Source organism: Diceros bicornis, chromosome 24 (genome assembly GCF_020826845.1).
Source record: "Diceros bicornis minor isolate mBicDic1 chromosome 24, mDicBic1.mat.cur, whole genome shotgun sequence".
Classification (NCBI taxonomy): Eukaryota; Metazoa; Chordata; class Mammalia; order Perissodactyla; family Rhinocerotidae; genus Diceros; species Diceros bicornis.
Window position 1 is genome coordinate 38,107,251 of NC_080763.1, and position 19,640 is coordinate 38,126,890.

The 19,640-nt window shown below is 51.4% G+C and overlaps 1 protein-coding gene across 1 annotated transcript in view; it reads left to right on the forward strand.

Annotated features, from left to right (window-relative positions):
• The first annotated feature begins 1,592 nt into the window (after positions 1–1,592).
• Positions 1,593–19,640, forward strand: part of SLC24A4 (solute carrier family 24 member 4) — a 157,622-nt gene continuing 139,574 nt past the window's right edge. Inside the window, exons 1-2 of the mRNA XM_058567578.1 lie at positions 1,593–2,323; positions 4,223–4,333. Of these exons, the coding sequence (XP_058423561.1) occupies positions 2,194–2,323; positions 4,223–4,333 (241 nt within the window). The 5' untranslated portion in view covers positions 1,593–2,193. The remainder of the gene's footprint in view (positions 2,324–4,222; positions 4,334–19,640) is intronic.

A 19,640-nucleotide genomic window follows, 5' to 3' on the forward strand; every position in this document is an offset into this window, starting at 1 on the left:
CAGTGGTGAGGCATCTCTAGAGACGCAACAGAAGCCTGGGCTGTTCCACAGAAGGCCAACCCCCGCCTTTTCCATTTCATTTCCCCCAGGATTTTCCACTGCAATGAGTCGTGTGTTCATGCCTTCAGTATCTTTGTGGGTACTGAAACGGGGCTGCTGAAAACAATTAGTGAATCTTCTCCATCTCCTGTCCCTCCAGGTACCTCTTGCCTGGGTCACTATGTCAGGCTGACACAAGCAAAGTTGTCATGCAGATGGTGACTAGCTAGAGGCATTGGGCCATGCTTCTCACACTTGAATGTGCACACACATCTCCAGGAGGTCTGGTTAACTGCACATTCTGACTCAGTAGGTCTTGGCTGGAACCTTAGAGCCTGAATTTCTTGTAAGCTCCCAGGCAAAGCTCCTGCTGCTGTGGACCACATTTTGAGTAGTGAGGGAATAATGCACATTCTGCAAAACCGTGACTTTTAAAACTAATCCTACTAAACAGGCATTTATCTAAGGGTCTGGTTCCCCTTTGATTTAGGGTTCCTTGAAAGCAGGGACTGAATCTTGCACATTTTTTGGTTGTTTTGTTTTGTTCTCTGGCTGGCACTTGGCACAGGTCCCTCGCACGGTGGGTGTGTATTTATTTAATTAAACAGAGCTGGCCTTGTTCCAAAAAGGATTCCAAGTGGACTTAACCCCTCGCACGCCATAACTAGGTGCGGGATGAACTGGCCAGGGAAGGCAGTCGGTCCCAGGGGTAGACACAAACCCTCTGTGCTGAGGCCCTTCCGCTGAAGGTCCACCGCCTGCTTGCAGCTCGATCACACCTCCGTCGCTGCTCTTCTGAAATTCTCCCTCCTGCCCCATTTTTAAAGCGGTTTACACTAGAGAGCCGATCCGAGAGAAGAAGGAAAAACAAAACACAAAAACCAGAGTGCCCTGTGAAGCGGTAAGGCTCCACAACATGAAAAGCTGCACTGTTAGCGGCAGAACTCGCGGGTTTCTCCCTCTGCCCGGTCTGACCGTTTTGCAGGTCGGCGTTGCGCCCCCGCCGCCGGCCCCCCGCGCGCCCCGAGAGCCCTGCAGGAGCCGGTCCCGGCGGGCGCGGGCGCTTGCCGGGTTGGTGCAAAACCTGTTTGTTAGCTCTGCTCGAGCAATTAATCTTCTCGTGCATCTCCCGCCCCAGGGGGGTGGTGGGGGCCTCGGGTCGCCTCGGGGGTCGTGGGGGAGCCCGGACAAGAGGGGCCGCTCTACCGAAACCCTTTTTCCGAGAGCCCCTGGGGTGCCATAACCTGTTCCTCTCTGCAGCAGCCTCGGAGGGTAGAGGAGGGGCTCGTTTCGGCTCCACAAGGGAGGAGGGAGAGAAAAAGGGCGATTATATTGGTCAGTAGTTGAGCCTCTCGGGGGGAAGGGAGGAGCGCACCGGCGAGTGCGCCCTAGGGGAGGAGTACACGTGCTGCGGAGGGGGGTGGGAGGCGGGCGGGAGGGGAGGAGAAGGGATGCGTGAGCTGCGGGCGGGAGGCGCCAAGGCCTCGCAGACGCAGGCGCCGGCAGCCGGAGAGAAAGTTCCCGGGGAGAGCTCGCCCCCGGGAGGGCCGACGTCGAGGCCGCTCGCGGCGAGGGTCGCAGGTCCCGCGCGTCCCGCTTGCCTTCTCCCTGCCTGCAGTAGGCTGCCGGGGCTCGGCTCGCCGGGAAGCAGGAGAGCATCGCTGGAGGGCAGCCGCCGCAAACTTGGAGGGGGAGGATGCTGTCAGTGGGAGCGGCTGCGCGGGGCGCGGGGGCGCACTGAGTGCTCCCCACGGGCGCCCCCGCACGCTGCTGCCAGGGCTGCGGCCGGGCGAGCGCGCCGAGGCTGAGCCGGCAGGTAGAGGCTCCAGCGCCGGGACTGCGCCAGCCCTGCGAGCCAGGGCCGCCAGCGCCACCGTGCCGGCGTCGCGTCCTCGCCAGGGAGCCATGGTGCGCGGAGCGCGCACGCCGCGCGCGGGACTCTGAGCTTCGGCTTTGCCGCGCGCCCCCACCTCCCCTCCTACCTCCGGGCTTTCCCACCGACCTCTCCCGCGGGCCATGAAGCTTTGGCCCGCAGCCCCTCACCTCTGAGCCTCGCGTCGCCCGCTCCAGCCCCAGCGCCGCTCGGCCACAGATAGCACTCTGGCCCCTGAAGCTCCCCATCCTCTCCCAGGGAGGGCACCCAGGCGCTCCGGGATGGCGCTCCGCGGGTCCCTCCAGCCGCACAAAGTTCGCAGGAGGCGAGAGATGCTGCCGCAGCAAGTTGGCTTCGTGTGCGCGGTGCTGGCTGTGGTGTGCTGTGCGTCCGGCCTCTTCGGCGGCTTGGGTAGGTGCCGGAGTTAGGGGGCTTGGGCTGAGACGCCGCGGGGCAGCCTCGAGGTTTCCCCCGCTTCCTTCCCCGTCAGGTTAGTCCCAAGGGTTCATTCAGTCCCCTCCCCACTGGGCAGGTAGAGCGCACCCAGGAGGGCTGATATCTATGCTCTGAGCTGTGGCGCCAGTTCCCCTGAGCTGCGCGCGGCCCCCGGGGGTTCAGGACGCGGCTGCGGGTCTGTGTTACTAAGACAAAAGCCTGAAGCGCTGGCCCCTCGGTGCCAGTGTTCTGTCCCTGGCGTGCATGGGGAATGGGCAGCGCAGCGGCGGGGTCCAGGTGTGGTTCTCTTGGCCTGGGGTGGACGAAACGGAGTGGTCCGTCTTCCTGTTCTGCGGAGTGGAGAGGGTTGTGCTCCGCGTCCCTCGAAAACCCAGATTCAGAGGCTGGGAAGCGGTTCCCCCTCGCTCCTGCCCGGGCCCAAAGGGACGCCCTGGGTGTTCTGACGTTTCCTCGCCAAACCCCAAAAGCACTGGGGCGGTCTCTCCCCTCGGGGGGTTGCTGCCATGTTTCAGCATCGCTTCTCTCAACTCGTAATCCCCATGGGAGGTGAGCGCTGGTGTCTGGAGCCGCGATCCACACTCCATCCAAGAAGAGATCCAGGGACTTGGGAGTCGCTTAGGATACGCAGATTTGAGGTGGAGAGGAGAAACTTACAGAGAATATCTGTTTGGGGGTGGAGCGGGGTCTGTGAGCCCATGTGGGACCTGCAGAAGACATTCACTTGGCTAACATTCCCATTTTTAGTTGGATGCTGTGGACCTTTTAGTTTGTTTTTCACATTTTAAAACTGAAACAAATGTTGGTGATTTAGCAACCTGGACATGGAGATAAAGCGCGTGGTACTTGCTTGAGCAGTTAGAAAGGGACCATTTAGAGAAGTTTACAGTGACTGGTGGAAATTAGGTTGAACATGATTAAACTCTTATAAAAAAAATACTGCCTTTCAAAGTCCAAACTTTGTGATTTGAAGATACAAGGTCTAAAAGTGGCTCTTTGCAACAGAAACCCAGAAAGGTTATTTGAACATCTTAATACCTGATGCTTTGTAATTGGCCAAGTCAGTGTGTTTTTCCCTCTATTACACACCAGAAATGATGAAATACTTAGAGGCTCTTAGATGTCAGCATCATAGAAGAGGTGTTATTACCCCACTGAAGCAGTGTGCGCATCAGGAGAGGTAAATGAATACTTTAAAGGTCTTAAAGTTAGAATCATTTTTCTTTGCTGGATCAGGAAGCACCTTTAGGGGTTTAACTGCATCTGGTCACTGGCGTCCACACCAGTGATCTCCCTTGTTACCCAGTGTGGCCCTTGGACCAGCAGGATCAGCAACACCAGGGAGCTTGTTAATACAGAGTCTCAGGTCCCAGCCCAGACCTACTGAATCAGAATGTGCATTTTAACAAGGTCTCCAGTGATTTGTGTGCACATTCAAGGGTGAGAAGCCCTGGACCAGATGCATCGACCTTCTCCCCCTGCTTGCTGACTTACTATCCATTTGTAGTTCCTCCAGGCCGGGGACACCTGAGCATGTTTACTGGCCCAGAATTTAATGGTCACCTATCTAAACCCTTTGTTGCACCTGTGAGGGGCAGCGACCAGAGCGATCTTGGCCAAGGTCAGATCACATGCTGACTGTGTGGGACTAGAAACAATGAACTAGATCTAGGAAGCAGATTACTGTATATAAGCAGGTGATACTGTTTCCAGTCATTGTATTACTCCCTACAGGTGGCTCTCAGTAGTCAAACAGGGCTGCTGCTAACACGGCTGGATACAGACAGGTAAGGTCATCGTGAGGATGCAGGCTCCACACTGACCTAATGGGTGTCTGTGATTTATTCTCCAATCCAGGGCACAGAACAGCTTCTGCTAGCAAACATGTTCTACCGGACACGTGGAGAAACAGAAAGCTGATGGCACCAGTGAACGGGACTCAGACAGCGAAGAATTGCACAGATCCTGGTAAGAAATAGATTTTCCCCACCCTCCCCCCAGGCATTTGGCCTGGAGATGGTGCTTCTGTGGACAGTGACTGCCAGAGCTGAGAAAGGTGGTTTTATGAACCTGAGTGGGGAAGGGTAGCTGTAAACATTGAAAGGTCCTGTACAGATGTTAATTGTGCTGCTAAGCAACTCAAGTACTCTCTTTATCCAACAACTGAAAAGGTCACGTTGAAGAGTTTTAAAATTTCGTTTTTGTTCTCACAATGCTCCTAGAGGCTCAATGTTGCCCCTGCTCTCTTGATTTTGTTTGCCCACGTGTCTTTGTTTTTTTCCCTTTTTACTCACTGTGCCCATTCAATGGAGCTTCTAGGGGCAGCAAATCGATGAGCAGATGCTCTGGCAGATGGCACTTTGAGATGACCTACTGGGGTCAGACCATGCTGGGCAGCTGTAGGAGTAGGACACTCTGGGGTGCTGGGGCCGTTTCTCTGGAGTGGGAGTTCCTAGGTGTCGTTCCAGCCCCAGAGGTGGATCTCTTGCCCTGGGATGCAGTTTTGATGTTCCTCTTCAGACTTCTCTAGGGGGTCAGAGAATATAGGGACCCAGGCATGGCATCTAATCTGTTCTTCCATAGGCAGATTTTGCTTAAATGGGTGAAGAAGATTCTCGGGAGAGAGTACCAGCAAGCAGCGAGGTGACTGGATGCTGCCCAGGCCTCAGGTTTAGTGCTGGCTCCAACACTGGGCAGTCGGTGAGAAGGATCCAGTGGGACAATGTATTCAAAAGACTTTTGGGAACTATGAGGTCTTATAGTACTGTGGGTACCAGTTGGCTTTTCCACCAAGTTGCCAGGCAAGTCAATAATCGTTTTAGGTCTCTGTTTTCTCGCCTGTAAAATGGGCAGAATAGTACTTGCTGCTCCTAGGTTGTTGGAAGAATCTGGTAGAGCTCTGCGTGGGGCTGTGCATAAAAGGAAATGGAGACCCAGAGCAAAGGAAAGGTTTGCATGGTAGTCTTCATGTGTCTTATTCTCATAGGCAGGTCTTATCTGCATTTGACAAGTGAGGAAAGTTCGAGGGAGGAGGCACGAGTTGCTCAAAGTCATAAAGCTTGTAAGTGATGGAGCTGGCATTGGAACCTCCTGGGCCTGTGTGACTAAATGTTTGGTTGGTTCCCCGCACTTAAGAAGGCCAGGGCCTTCCCTCAAAGCCACCAACTTCCCTTCCCTCAGGATGCCTTCGGAGAAGTCTGTTTGGGACGTGGAGGGTGGATGAGCACAGGCTTGCAGAGAAACAACTGGGATTCCCTTTGAACTCCCATCTATCCCTTCTCTACACAGAGGACCCAGCAGGCGGCAGTGTCTGTCCTGTCATTTAAACTCCCCCAGGACATCTTTCATCAGCCCGAAGTGCGTGTGCTCGACTGGCACGTGAACACGTGTACGGCTGGGGACTAATGTCGGGGCCCCTCTTCTCACTCCAGGCACCTGAGATGCTAGAATTAGCACCATCCACGTGGGGAATACTTAGCTACTCTGGGTAAAGACAGGGTTAGTGCATTTTTGTCTGGTTTCCAGCTCACTGGCACTCTCATTTTGAGCTGGCTGTGCCCTCCTCCTCATCACGTCTAGTCTGGGCACGTCAGCTTAGATAGGGCCCAGTTTCCTGGGATAGAGTTCTCTGCTTGTTGTTGCCCCCATAACTTCAGTGTACTGCCTGATTAAAAACTATTCCACTAACTGTGGAGCAGTCAGTCCTGTTTGGCAGGAGGACCTGGCCTTGTCCCCCATATGGAGGGAAATTGGCAATGTCTTTAGCAATAATTAACATTTGCCATGATGCTTTGTGTTGACTGTTTCCAAAACAGGGCCCTGCATGTAGAAAGGGCTCAGTAAATATTGGTCAAATGATGGAACGAAAGTACACTTTGAATATTAAGCACTTTAATCCTTACAGTATTTTTGCAAAGAGGAAGGAATTCGAGTCTCAGAAGTTTAGTAACTTCCCAAGATCTCTTGGCAGGCAGGAGCATCCCTGGGTCACCTAGCTCCAGATCCCATGCCCACCCCCCTCCACTGCACCTGCCCCAGCTCTCCTCCCAGCCCAGGTGGGGCTGACGCCTCCTCCCCGGGCCACGAGAATACCCAGCCCCCTTTCCGTTTCACAAGTTGCTGTTGTGTGTCCGGCCCTGTGGTGGGCACTTGGTGGGGAATATAAGCAAGTATAAGAGGCAGCCATTGTCATCAAATGGCTCACAATCGAGTAGAGAAGACAGGATCCTGACACAAGCAAGACTTGGTGACAAGGATCACAGAGGTCCCCCAGTCAGCAGCCCCATGGGAGCCACTTCAGGGGCTCGGAGGAGGGTGAGCGAGTCTGATGCAGTTCTGTGTAGTCTTGGCATCTAGATGAGGCAGTCCTCTGCTGCAAAGACAGAAAACCTCCTCACACTGGGTTTAGCAAAAAAAGGGAATTTATTGGCTCAGTCAAGTATGAGATCAAAGGTTAAGAAGTGTTGTGACTCAGTTTCTCTCTCTCTGGACTCAGCTGTCCTCCAGCGTGGGAAGGTGGTTACCAGCTCCAGCGCTGTGTCTTCCTAGACCCAGAAATGCTGGAAAGAGCCCCTGTGGCCAAGGTGCTTGTGTGGAAGCCCCCAGGTTCTGTTGGCTTGGGTCACGTGACCTCCTTAAGGCAGTCGCTCCAGCCAGGGGCCTGCGGGTCTAGACTGGCTTAGACATGGGTCACAGGCTCCATCTCTGGAGGGAGGGGCTGAGGCCTCCTCCAACACCAGAGCTCCACCTGGAGTCGGCCAGCTTGGGCATTGGGGGAGCAGGCACTCAGTTCTTTCTGACTGTTCACCACAGGGTCCCATCCAGGAGCTGCTGCTGTGATAAAGGTGGACCCCAGCTCCCTCCCAGTTAGTTTGAGTTCCAGGAGGGTGACAGAGGGTGGTGTCCAATGGCTGCCCTCTTCTCTACACAGAGGAGTTGCCCATAAAGCACCCCGGGGGGGTTCTTGCATCCTTGGAGGCTCTGCTCTGCGTCCGTCTCCTAGAGGGCCCCCCAGCCTGATCTACCAGGTGAGGTCTTTTAGGGATGCGGGAAGATGGAGCTTTAAGACTTTCCTCCTGTGTCAGAGCACCCAGAGCTGAGCTGTCCACCCGCGGTGGGCATTCAACAGATGTTAGCTCACGTCTTCATAAGGACTTCTGGGGCAAGGGCTGTGTCTTATTGTCTGTCCCTTCCAAACGCTCCTCTTTGCCTACGAGAAGAGAGAGAACTTCATTTTCTAAAAACACTTATGGGACCCTGTTCTAGGCATCCTTTAAAACTCCGTGTCTGGGCACTTTGCTGTGTCTGGGGTCATTTCCCCAGATCTTGGTGGTGTTTCCATCTCATTTGTGTTGCAGCTTCGATGCCCCCCCCACCCCCCGTCATGTTACCCTGTCTTGTTTTTATGATATGTATCACCATCCAAAATAATTCACTTATTTGTCGTCTTTCTCCCCTTGAGGGCTGCCTTGCTCACTGCTCTATGCTCAGAGAGAGATTCTTAACCCTGGCCGCACATTCAAATCACTGAAGAGCTTTTGAAATGCCCAGGGGCCATCCCTGGAGCATCTAATTTCACTGGTCTGGAGTGGGGCCCAGAAATCAGTACTTTTTTGTGTGTGTGTGCGGAAGATCCGCCCTGAGCTAAAATCTACCAATCCTCGTCCTTTTTTTTTTTTTTTTGCTGAGGAAGACTGGCCCTGGGCTAATATCCACGCCCATCTCCTTCCACTTTATATGGGACGCTGCCAAAGCATGGCTTGACCAGCGGTGCGTCAGTGCGAACCCCGGGCCGCCACAGCGGGATGCACGCACTTAACTGCTTGCCCCACCGTGCTGGCCCAGTACTTTTTTTTTTTAAATGTATTTTTTTTTTTTTTTTTGTGAGGAGATCAGCCCTGAGCTAACATCCGCCAATCCTCCTCTTTTTTTGCTGAGGAAGACGGCCCTGGGCTAACATCTGTGCCTATCTTCCTCCACTTTATATGGGACGCCGCCACAGCATGGCTTACCAAGCAGTGCGTCAGTGCGCGCCCGGGATCCCAACCAGCGAACCCCGGGCCGCCGCAGCAGAGCGCGCGCACTTAACCGCTTGCGCCACCGGGCGGGCCCCGTATTTTTTTTTTTTTTGAGAGAGATCAGCCCTGAGCTAACATCCATGCCAATCCTGCTCCTCGTTTTTCCCTTTTCCTCCCCAAAGCCCAAGTAGATAGTTGTACGTCATAGTTGCACATCCTTCTAGTTGCTGTATGTGGGACGCGGCCTCAGTGTGGCCGGACAAGCAGTGTGTCCGTGTGCACCCGAGATCCAAATCCAGGCCACCAGTAGCGGAGCGCGTGCACTTAAATGCTAAGCAACGGGGAAGGCCCCAGAAATCAGTACTTTTTAAAAACAGCTCCCTGGGTGATTCCAGTATGATGCCCGAGTTGATGCTCACTGGCTAGAGCCCTGCTACTCAGTGTGGTTGGTACCGCCTGGGAGCTTGTTAGGAACGCAGAGTCTCAGGCCCACCCCAGACCTACTGTAACTCAGAATCTGCATGCTAATGAGATCCCCAGATGATTCTTGGATGCAAACCAAGGGCTGAGAAGATGGGCTAGCACGCTGCCTGACACTTGGTAGGTGTTCAGTAAGCATTTGAATGTTGAATGAAGGCTAAGACTTGGTTTAACGTAGCAATTTTCCTGAAAGCCAGTTGGGTTTCTTTTTTAAATGTAGGGAAGCTAAAAAAAAAATCTGCTTCATTTTTGACCACTGAGGTCTACGAAAAAATGATTAATTTATATTCCCCCAGAGATCTGGGCCTCTAGGCCTTAGATTTTTATTTCAGGATCTGTGCAGAGCAAGCACTAAAAAAGAGAAGTGGATCCATCTATGCAAAATGCATGAAATAGGAGTGAGAGGCTGTGACTTTGAGTCCCTTGGGAACTGTCTTAGCTTAACCGTCTTACTGCTGTCACAAATACCGTAGACTGGGGGCTTAAACACAGACAGTGATTTCTCACAGTTCTGGAGGCTGGAAGTCCAAGATTAAGGTTTTGGCTAGTTGCATTCCTGGTGAGGCCCTGCTTCCTGGCTTGCAGACGGCCACCTTCTTGCTGTGTCCTCACATGGTGGGGCGAGAGAGCATGAGATATGGTCTCTCTTCCTCTTCTTATAAGGGCTCTAATCCCATCATGGGGACCCCAGCCTCATCACCTCGTCTGAACCTAATTACCTCCCAAAGGCCCCACCTCCTAATCCATCAAATTAGGGGGTTAGGACTTCAACATAGGTATTCTGGGGAGACACAAACCTTCCGTCCATATCAGGAGCCAGAGTTTCCACACGTCTCTCGGTGGGGACACCTGGAGAGTTTGAAGACAGATGAGGGTGGGACCTGCTGCCTCTCACCACTGGCCTGCAGGTGAGAAATAATCGGGGGCTCTGAAAAGTACAGATGCCTGGGCCTAGCCCCAGCCCATGAAACCAGAACCAGTGATGGACGCATTCTGTGGCCGATTTTTGGAGCTCTGGGAACCTTGCTCATCCTCCCCAGATCTTCCGTGGTGAGCTCCTTCTTATCATTGCAGTGCCCCACTCACTACCCCTGGTCACCCACCCTGGAAGGGGAGCCTTCCAGGTCACTGGCTTGGTTGCTTTTGCTCTTTGCAGGCACTAATTCTGTCCGTTGGTGTATTGTTTGTTTGCCTCCCCCAACAAGAATATAAATGGTAAGAGCCTTGTTTGCTTTTTAAAACCACAGCAAGTGCTTGAGTTTTTCCTTCTGTAGAATGGGGGTTGTAGGTGGGTGATAATTGCATCTACCTCATAAGGTTGTTAGAATTAAACGAGTTAATATCCATTAAGTAATACACATATACGTGCTCAGACGTTAGCTTCCCTTTTTATCATTATCCGCTTACCCAGAGGTGATACAATGCCTGTGTATAGTAGGTACTGGAAAAAATATTTGTCGATTGAATTTTATGGTGATAAGAACTAAACATCTTGCCAAACATTGTTTCTTTTCTCCTCTGGAAAAAATTTCTTGTTTTGATTTTGTTATCTTTTGAGGATTTGGGATGCTGGAGGATGGCATACCCTGTAGAACTTGCCTCTAAAAAGGAAAACTGTTTGGTTTTTGTCTCTTGGCAGGTGTTACTTTACATTTTGGCATTTTAGCTGGGGTGGGCATGGCTGCCCCCATTCTTACACTGCCTTTCCTCCCACATTTGAGATTAAATCAGTGGTCCTTCCTCCACGATGTCCCCCTGTTTGTTTAGGTTCCCCAACATCCTATGCCCAATGTTTAAAAGAAGAAGAGAGAGAGGGGAGCTTGGTTCCCCCCATTGTTGTTGGAGGGATTTGCTTCATCATGTTTGGTTTTCCACTTTTCAAATATGTCTCTTGGAATGCCTGGTGGCATGTCTTAGCTCGGGCTGCCGTAACAAATACCATAGACTGGGTGCATAAACAACGGGAATGTATTTTCTCACAGTTGTGGAGGCTGGAAGTCCGAGATCAGAGTGTCAGCGTAGTTGGCGTCTGGTGAGGACTCTCTTAACTGGCTTGCAGACTGCTGCCCTCTTGCTGTGTCCTCCCATGGCAGGGAGAGAGCAAGGGAGAGTGAGCTCTCTGGTGTCTCTTATAAGGCTGATGATCTCATCAGACCAGAGCTCCATCCTCATGACCCCGTCTAGCCTGAATTACCTCCCAAAGGCCCCATCCTCAAATACCATTGCTTTGGGGGTTAGGGCTTCAACACAGGAATTTGGGGGGGACATAAACATTTGGTCCATAAGTGTTCATAGAAGGGAGGCTGGGAAGAGAGGGTTGACAGAGGGGTGCTTGAGAGAGATGGAAGATGAAGGTGGTTCCTAGCCTTTCGGGAGAGCAGAGGAATTGGATGCAGGTGCCACATGGAGGATCTTCTGTGGTCAACTTGGCTCTAGTCTACCCTTTTTATTCTGTACCAGGACTGATATAAAGCCACAGTGGGAGGAGAGGGGTGGCGGAGTCTAGCGGGTGTGGGCTCCCGTGCATAAGTGTTGGCATTGAGGCTGGTTAGGAGGAGATGAGATCATTGAGCAGGTACCTCCTGCAGTGGGTCTTTGTAGGTGCCCCTGTGTGGGGAGCAGAGGTGCAGAAAGCATGAGAAGGCGAGATTTGTAGGAGGGGATCCAGAGCTGCAAAAAGTACATCAGGACGTGTGGGTGTGGAGGTGAGGTGGTACTGGCGACAAGAAGCGTCTGGATTCTTAAGGAAAGTCTGTTCAGATGCTGCTTCAGCAAGCTTGGGAGACGAGTCACACATCTGAAGTTTTCAAGTTGTTACATAAAAGCAAATCCTGGGTTGGAAAAGCAAGAATTGAACTTAGCACTGTGGGCAGGGAGAGCTCTGTTCAGTTACTGTTCCTGATGGCAGGGGCAGGAGGTCCAGCCTGGGGAGGGGGTTTCCTGGGCAGGGCAACCTCCAAAGAGCCAGGTGGCTTCTTGGAGAAAGTGTCACCAACCCCCTTGGGACAGTGATAGGCTAACAGAGCCTATCACCAACATGATCCCAAATGGAGGCCAAGGAAGACAGCAGCCTGTCATCAATATGCTCACTCTTTGCCTTTTGGGGGACTGGCGTGGGGCTCTTATACCGGTGGGTCTTATACAGGTGGGTCACACGGCTTGGGAGCTGAAGATCTGGATTCTAGCATTGGCTGTGCCAAGATCCTGCCTGGCATTTGGGGTTTCTCTCTCTCTCAACAAAACGAGGTTGCACTAGATAAGTACCAAGATTTCCAGCAGCCAGAAAAGGCTCCTGTCCCAGTAAGCACCAGCTCTTTCCTTCTTGGAGATGGCAGTTTGATGTGGTGAAGGCAGAGGAGCGGGTTTGAGTCCCAGCTCACCCATCCTGGCTGGCTGTGTGACCTTGGGCAAGTTACATAATCTCTCTGAGCTTCAGGTTTTCTCTTTTGTAAGATGAGGCTAGCAGCAGTTCCTCCCTGCCTCATCGGGCAGCTGCAAGACTTAACCCACATGATGTATACAAGTATTTAACGCGTACTGAGCACACAGTAGCTGCTGTCATCGTAATGATCATGGCTGACACCAGCGTAGTCTGCACTGGGTGCTATTCCGAGGGCTCTCTGTGGAGTCACTTACTTGCTCCTCATAACAACCTTGTAGGTAGGTGCTGTTAGTACCTTCCTTTTGCAAATGAAGAAAAGGAGGTCCAGAGAGATTAAGTAACTAGTCCAAGGTCAGCCAGCCAGCAAGAAGCATGCCAGGTGTGTGTGTATTTTTAATTCACAGACTATTTTTTAGAGCAGTTTTAGGTTTGCAGAAAATAGAGTTCCTATGTTACTCCCTCATTCCAGCTACCCCTTTTTTTTTTTTTGAGGAAGATGGGCCCTGAGCTAACATCTGCTGCCAATCTTCCTCTTTTTCTTTGTCTCCCCAAAGCCCCAGTACATAGTTCTATATCCTAGTTGTAGGTCCCTCTAGTCCTATGTGGGACGCCACCTCAGCATGGCTTGATGAGCCATGTGTAGGTCCGTGCCCAGGATCAGAACTGGTGAACCTCAGGTTGCGAAGCACAACGTGCAAAGTTAACGGCTGCGCCACCGGGTGGCCCCCCAGCTACCCCTATTTTTAACATCTTTTATTAGTGTGGTACCTTTGTTGCAACTGGTGACTCAGCATTGATACTTTGTTATAAACTGAAGTTCCTAGTTTACATCAGGATTCACTCTTTCTGTTGTACGTTCCATGGGTTTTAATAGATGTATAGTAACATGTATCCACGTTCTATGAGTTTTAACAGATGTATAGTAACACGTATCCACCATTACAATGTCGTACAGAATAGTTGCGCTGCCCTAAAAATCTCCTGTGGAGGCTTTTAATTTGGATGGTCTGAATTGTGAGCCTATATCCTTATCCATCATTATTAATAAACGAGGTGGAAAAAGACAGTTTAGAGATGAGGACTTCCATTGCCCCTTGCAGCCTCCCTCCCTGTCTGGGTACCCCTCTGAGAATCAGGGAACGCCTCTCCATTGCAACAGCAAACATCCGTGCGGGCCGCTTCTCAGTTTGTTTCTAATACCGATTTGTTTGCAATCAAAAGTTGTTTTTTTTTTTTTTTGCCTTGTCCAAACCCTCGGGGCCATCTACTAGCAATCTCTCCTCCTCACCAGGCCATCTGCTACCCCCCCGACTTCCAGATTCTCCGCTCCTGACGCCATGCGGGCCTCCCGCAATCCAGCGAGCGCCCACTCGGCTTCCTCTTGAACTCGGAGGAACGTTCCTCCCTGAGTTAAAAATGGAAATCATTAAGCATTGCCATGTGTTGCCTTGGGTGGAAGAGATCCATTCAACTCAACAGAAAATTCAAATGCTTGAAAAGGGACTTTTTTATTAAACAATGTCCATTATTGAAGAGGCTATTGGAGCATAGAATTTTACTAAAAAAGAAGAAAAATAAATGTGCCGGAATAATTTACAGGTTCTCCTGAAAGAGCAGTGGATGTCCCCCTTGGGAGAGGAACAGAAGGTCGGTGTGGCTGGGAAGTGAAGGGGCTATCTGCACAGTGGATCTTCCCCTGGCAGGTTGGAGGGCTCGACCACTCAGCTTCTGGGCCCGAGGCAGCCTCTGCTAATCCAGCACAGTGCAGGCTGCAGTCCTGGGTCTCCTAGTAATTGCCTGAGAAATTAAATACAAGGTGCCTTTGTTGAGTCTCCATGCACCCTGCCTTGTACTAGGCTCCGACTCTAGTCTCTGCTCTCAGCTAGCACACAGTGGAATGAGGGAGACAGGTGGGGGCTCAAGTAACTGAGCAGGCTATAGCACATACCCCCGGAGGAAAGAGCATAGTGGTTCAGGGCAAGGGTGCCCTCCCTGGAGGAGAAGACATCTGAGCCCAGCCTCGAAGGGTAGGAGGTGGCAGAGGAAAGACATTCTCAGCAGAGGGCACAGTGCATTTGCAAGCGCTTCCTGAGCAATCACAGCGTTGTTTCCTGTACCTGGAGCACCACTTACTAGCAACTGCTGCATCTTGCTCATTGGCTGTCCGAGGGGAGAGAGAAGACAAACACCTCCTCAGATTACCATGCACAGTAGTGAGTAATTAGGCTTTGGGGATTTAGCACAGAGTCAGTGCTCAGCTAGGGCTAGGGCTGAATCAAATTACTTTGATTTTTTTTTTTTTAAGGTGAAGGACGTAGGGCTGGGAAATGCACTGGGCTGGCCCAGGAGGAAGTTGGTAGACTGGTTCACAGTGGCCCCCTAAGCCACAGTTAGGGCAGTCACCCCAATTCACAGGTTGTGTTGGGCTCAGTGATAGCTCAGGGCAGATTGCAATTATACTAATGGAAATATTGGCCAGTTTTTCCCCACTATCCATGAGGGCAGGGCTGTGTCCCAGCATCCTTGGCTCTTGGGCCAAGGCCAGAGTCTGGCATAAACTCAGCTTGCAGCAAATGGTGACCGGTTGGACAGACCCCCTCATTATACCCATCAGGGAGCTGTGCCCTACAAAGATGGCTACTGTCTCCCTGCTGTCCCTTCTAGCCTGTTGATGCCTTGGGACAGATCAGGACACCCAGTCAAGAGAGATTAAGAGTTAAGAGCTCAAGGGTTATGAACATGGACTCTGGAGCCAAACTGCCTGGTTTCCAATCCTGCCTCTGCCCTTCCTACTTATGTGACCTTGAACTAGTTACTTTATCTTCTAACCTCGGGGAAGGGGCAGGGTTTGTTTTGTTCATTGATGTATCCCCAGCTCTAGAACTGTGTCTGGTGTGTGTGTGTGCGGGTGCGTCCATGCGTATGTGTGCATGTGTGTGCAGGAGGCCATGCAGTATCTTCCTCACAGAGTTGTGAGCGCTGAATGTGTTAATCTATGTAATCTATATAAATCTGTAAATCTGTAAAGTGCTTACAAGAGTGCCTGGCACAGAGCAGGTGCTATACGAGGTGTTACTGTTGAAATTATCTCTGAAAGGTAACTTGAATTATAACTACAGGATGAATTTTGGGAGCTGACCTCTAATGAAGGATGGAGGATAAACTTTGTAAATGCAGCACTTTATTTTGAGTAACAAAGTTAAAAATGACTATCTGGACTTAGGTTTGCTTTTTGTTCACTCTTCGAGGACAGGAAGCTGTTGACTTTTTGTGTGGAGGATGCTGACACCACCCACACCATGCAGGCTGCGGGCCTCCATGTGTGTGTTCTAAATCTGGTCCCCGCTGTTGGTGCTGTGGGACCTGATGAAAGAGATCTGGAATTTGGAGACCAGAGTTTGTGTTCTGGCCCTGACACTACCTGTGCAATTTTGCATAAGTCACTTTGGCTATTGGAGCCTGAGTTTCCTGCCTGTGAAATGGGCATAATGATGATGCTGTTTATCCTACAGGCTTTTAAGGATTAAGTGCAAAGTGCTGAGCAAATGTCATTACGATCGTTTGTGTAACTGTAGTAGATGTTTAACTTTTTGAAGAACATTCCTTCTTTGTGAAATGGAGAAAATTGGTTTTTTGGGGTTTTTAAGAATTGATTCATAAAACCATGAATAGGATTCGGCGAAATCATTGTGCTTGGCTCGTATGTGGCAAAGGCCCTATTTATTGGTGGAGTCTCTGGCTAGAAGAGAAGGATGAAGGAGATTATTTCGACTGTGCTTCCACGTACTAGCTCATATGATCCCACCTGGGTTTATCTCATTTCACGCTATAAATATCTGACTTTTGATTCCGTTATACATGCCAAGTTCAGGGACCAATCTTTTAGCTGAGCCGATCCCACCCCACCTGGTTCAGCTCTGCACCTATGATATGTGTTCATTAAACTAATCACACGGATGAAAAAATTACCCTGCTTAGGAGGCCTCCTGAGGGCAGTTTCTCTGAGCTCAGGTCGGAAGCCATTCTTGGGTTTAATATTTGGTTGCTGGACGAATGTTGCTTGAGCAGCCCTGTCTGCTGGGCCCGTGAGGAAATTAAAACTGACCTAGGGGCCGGCCCCGTGGCTTAGCGGTTAAGTGTGCGCGCTCTGCTACTGGCGGCCCGGGTTCGGATCCTGGGTGTGCACCGAGGCACATCTTCTCCGGCCGTGCTGAGGCCGCGTCCCATGTACAGCAACTAGGAGGTCGTGCAACTATGACGTACAGCTATCTACTGGGGCTTTGGGGGGGGGGGGGAAAGGAGGAGGATTGGCAATAGATGTTAGCTCAGAGCTGGTCTTCCTCAGCAAAAAGAGGAGGATTAGCATGGATGTTAGCTCAGGGCTGATCTTCCTCACAAAAAAAAAAAAAAAAAAGCCCCAAAAACTGACCTAGATGTTGGACCCTGCCTCCAGGGAGCTTCTATTCTAGTGGAAAGGATTGAAATCTACAAAATTGTCCTGTAATAAGAGGGGGAATATGAAGGGCTGCCATCCTGGCGGGGAGAGCAGAGGAGGGACAGTTGAGTCCAGAATGTCAGAATCAAGAAGCACATCAGGTCAAAGCGGGCACTGAAGATGGGCAGGGGCGACTGTTGAAGGTGATAGTGGAGTGCACACTGAGATAGCACTGTCCTCAACACTCCCTCTCTGAGCCTTGTGACGGTCTGATGAGGGTAGGTGATAGGTATTGTTGTTATATCCATTATATAAAAGACGTGAGTAAGGCACAGAGAGGTTAAATAACTTGCCCGAGTTCTTCTCGCTTGGAATTGGCAGAGCAGGGATTTGAACTTGTGCAGCCGGGCCCCAGAGCCTGTGCTCCTTAGGGGAAGAGGATGAAGGATCCTTGGGCCAAGGGACTAGTAGGAGCTGGGTGAGCCTGGGCACAAGGCATGTGGGCTGGTATGGTAGGTGAGTCATCCTGTAACGAGCGTGTTGGACCAAGAGCCTTCAACTCCTGCAGGCCTTTGTCCTCTGCCATGTTGCCATGGGGGCCATTGACGGTTTCTGAGAGCTCTGTGTTTTAGGAAGATGACTCTGCTGGCAACGTGGGGGATAACTTCAATTGAGATATGTGAAAGTTCTTAGCCTTATGCTTAATAATCTTTTTAGGGCAGAAAAAAGTGAAGACAGAACAATTAGGAGCTATTGCAAAGAGATTTAGGCAAAAGTGATAGTCTGGTGCGGGATGAGGAATATATTGAGAGAGGCAGATCTCGGCAGATGTTCGACGTGTGAACAGAGAGGTGGAGTTGTCAGCTCTGATCACAGATGCAGATAAATGGTCCCTGATATCACTGTTATCCAAGGTGGGGGCATGGGAAGCACCCCTTCCTTCTTTAGATTTGGACCCCTCTACGGGGACCCTCGTCCATGAAGAGCCTTGAACTAAGCACAGCTGGGTGAGCTGTTTTGTATCCTATATTTCATTTTCCAAAGTATGCATCCCACAGACACTCATTGGACATCCGAGGGTGGGGCACAGAGAGAGAAATCCCTGTCCTCAGGGAGCCCGCAGGTTAGGAGGAGAAGGTAGACTTGTCATCGCCATGTGTGGCCTGGAGCGACACACTCTAACGCATCATGAAGCATGCAGCGTTTGAGCCGCGCTTGGATGCAAGTGGGTATTTGCTGGACAGGTGGGGAGTGCGTGACATTCCTGGCAGTGGGTTCGGTGATTGCAGAAATAGGGTGGTAAGAGAGGACCTGGTCGGATCAGGGACTAGGGTGGCGTTTCCAGTTGGCTTTAGGTTCGGGTCTTCGAGTGGACGTGGCGGGCCCTGCGGCTGCATCGTGCCAACTCCAAGGTGCCCTGCTCCGGAGGCTGGGCCTCCATCTGGCTCGTGTAGGTTTTAAGAGTAGGAAGGGTTCCTCGCACTTCTCCAGAAACCGCTTACCCTTTCACCCACGCACAAGGCGTCCAGGCACCTGCTGCGGGGGGAGCTGAAGGGATGGAGAGATGCAGTTCTTGCCCTCAGGGAGCACGGCTGAGAGGGGTCACGGATCACAGCAATCTTCTGCTCCTTCCGCACGTTGCCTCACGAGTTGGGACACCCAGTTCATTGCGCTTTTTATATCAGCAGGGCTTAATCCCAGCAGGATTTTGCAGAGGCCCCATGCAGAGGCTTGTGCTATAAGCAATGTGTAGGCATTTAAACAAAACCATGAGGAAGAGTTTGTGGAATGTAGAGCATCGTACATGCAAAAGGAAAGACTTGGTGGCCCTTTCTCTGGGGGACAACCGATACTCAGAGCCTCATCCTGGTTTCCTTTTCTGCTTCTCTTCACTCCCCCCCGATGAGTTTGCAAGGGGGAAGGTGAGTGCTTGTCTCCTGAAAGAGGATTTGTGTCACCACGTGGGCACTTGGCAACGTGGCAACAGCCTAGCCTCCCTTTGTGGCCTGATGAACACCTGGGATGGGTGATCACTGACATGCTATGTGAATGCCCTCGGTGCTGGATGAGCATCCTCCTGACGGCTGATGACCTTGCCTGACCCCAGGATGTGGACGAAGGTCTCAGTGGGTAATGCAGCACAGGATTCAAAAGACGTGGGTGAGGGCCAGAAAAGGGAGTCCCTGCCCTGGAAGGCTCGTCTTCAGCCTGGAGAAACCTGGTACCAGAAAGAGGTGGAAACTCTCTGGAGACCCACAGGAGTGTCGATAAAGGCGATTAATGGAGTAAATGGAATGACTTATGAGCGAAGATTAGAGAAGCGGAGTTGCTCTGGCTTCTTAGCTAAGCCTCATGAAAGAGGCCTGAGTGAGGAAGGGGCACTGGAGAAGGTTTCATGTGATTCACCTGGTGGCACGAGGCTGCATCTGGGGAATCCTCAGCCCAGGGAGGGGAAGGACCAGGGGGTAGCTCCCCTCCCCGAAGTGCCTTTTAAAGGAAACCTTGGCTTCTCAAACAGCCTCCCCAGGAAAATGGAGAGAATCCCGTCACCTGGGTATTTCAATTAGCTTGGGCAGCGTGCTGGAGAGTTCATGACAGAGAGACCCGGTACTGGCAGCAGGATGGATTGGCTCTGCTGGTGTGTCTTTTCTCTCTCTAATTTCTGGGTAATTCTCCTGTGGGCCTTGGAGAGGGCAAGCCCTTGAAAGAATTGCTTTGAAATCCGTTTGATCGTTTAAACCTTGCTTGTTTTTCCTTAGCTTGCAAAAACCCCAATGTAGCATGGTGTGACAAGTAACTAAATGACTTGTGGGCTTTGGGTGACCCGTATGCATTAGGAAGAAGAAAGGGGGTGATTGGTATCTAATTTGCAGACCACATGCACTGGGAGGGTGTTGCTGCTGATGCTGCAGCCCCTGAGCTCCAGGCTCACAACGAATTCTTAGAATCGCACAGTGACGT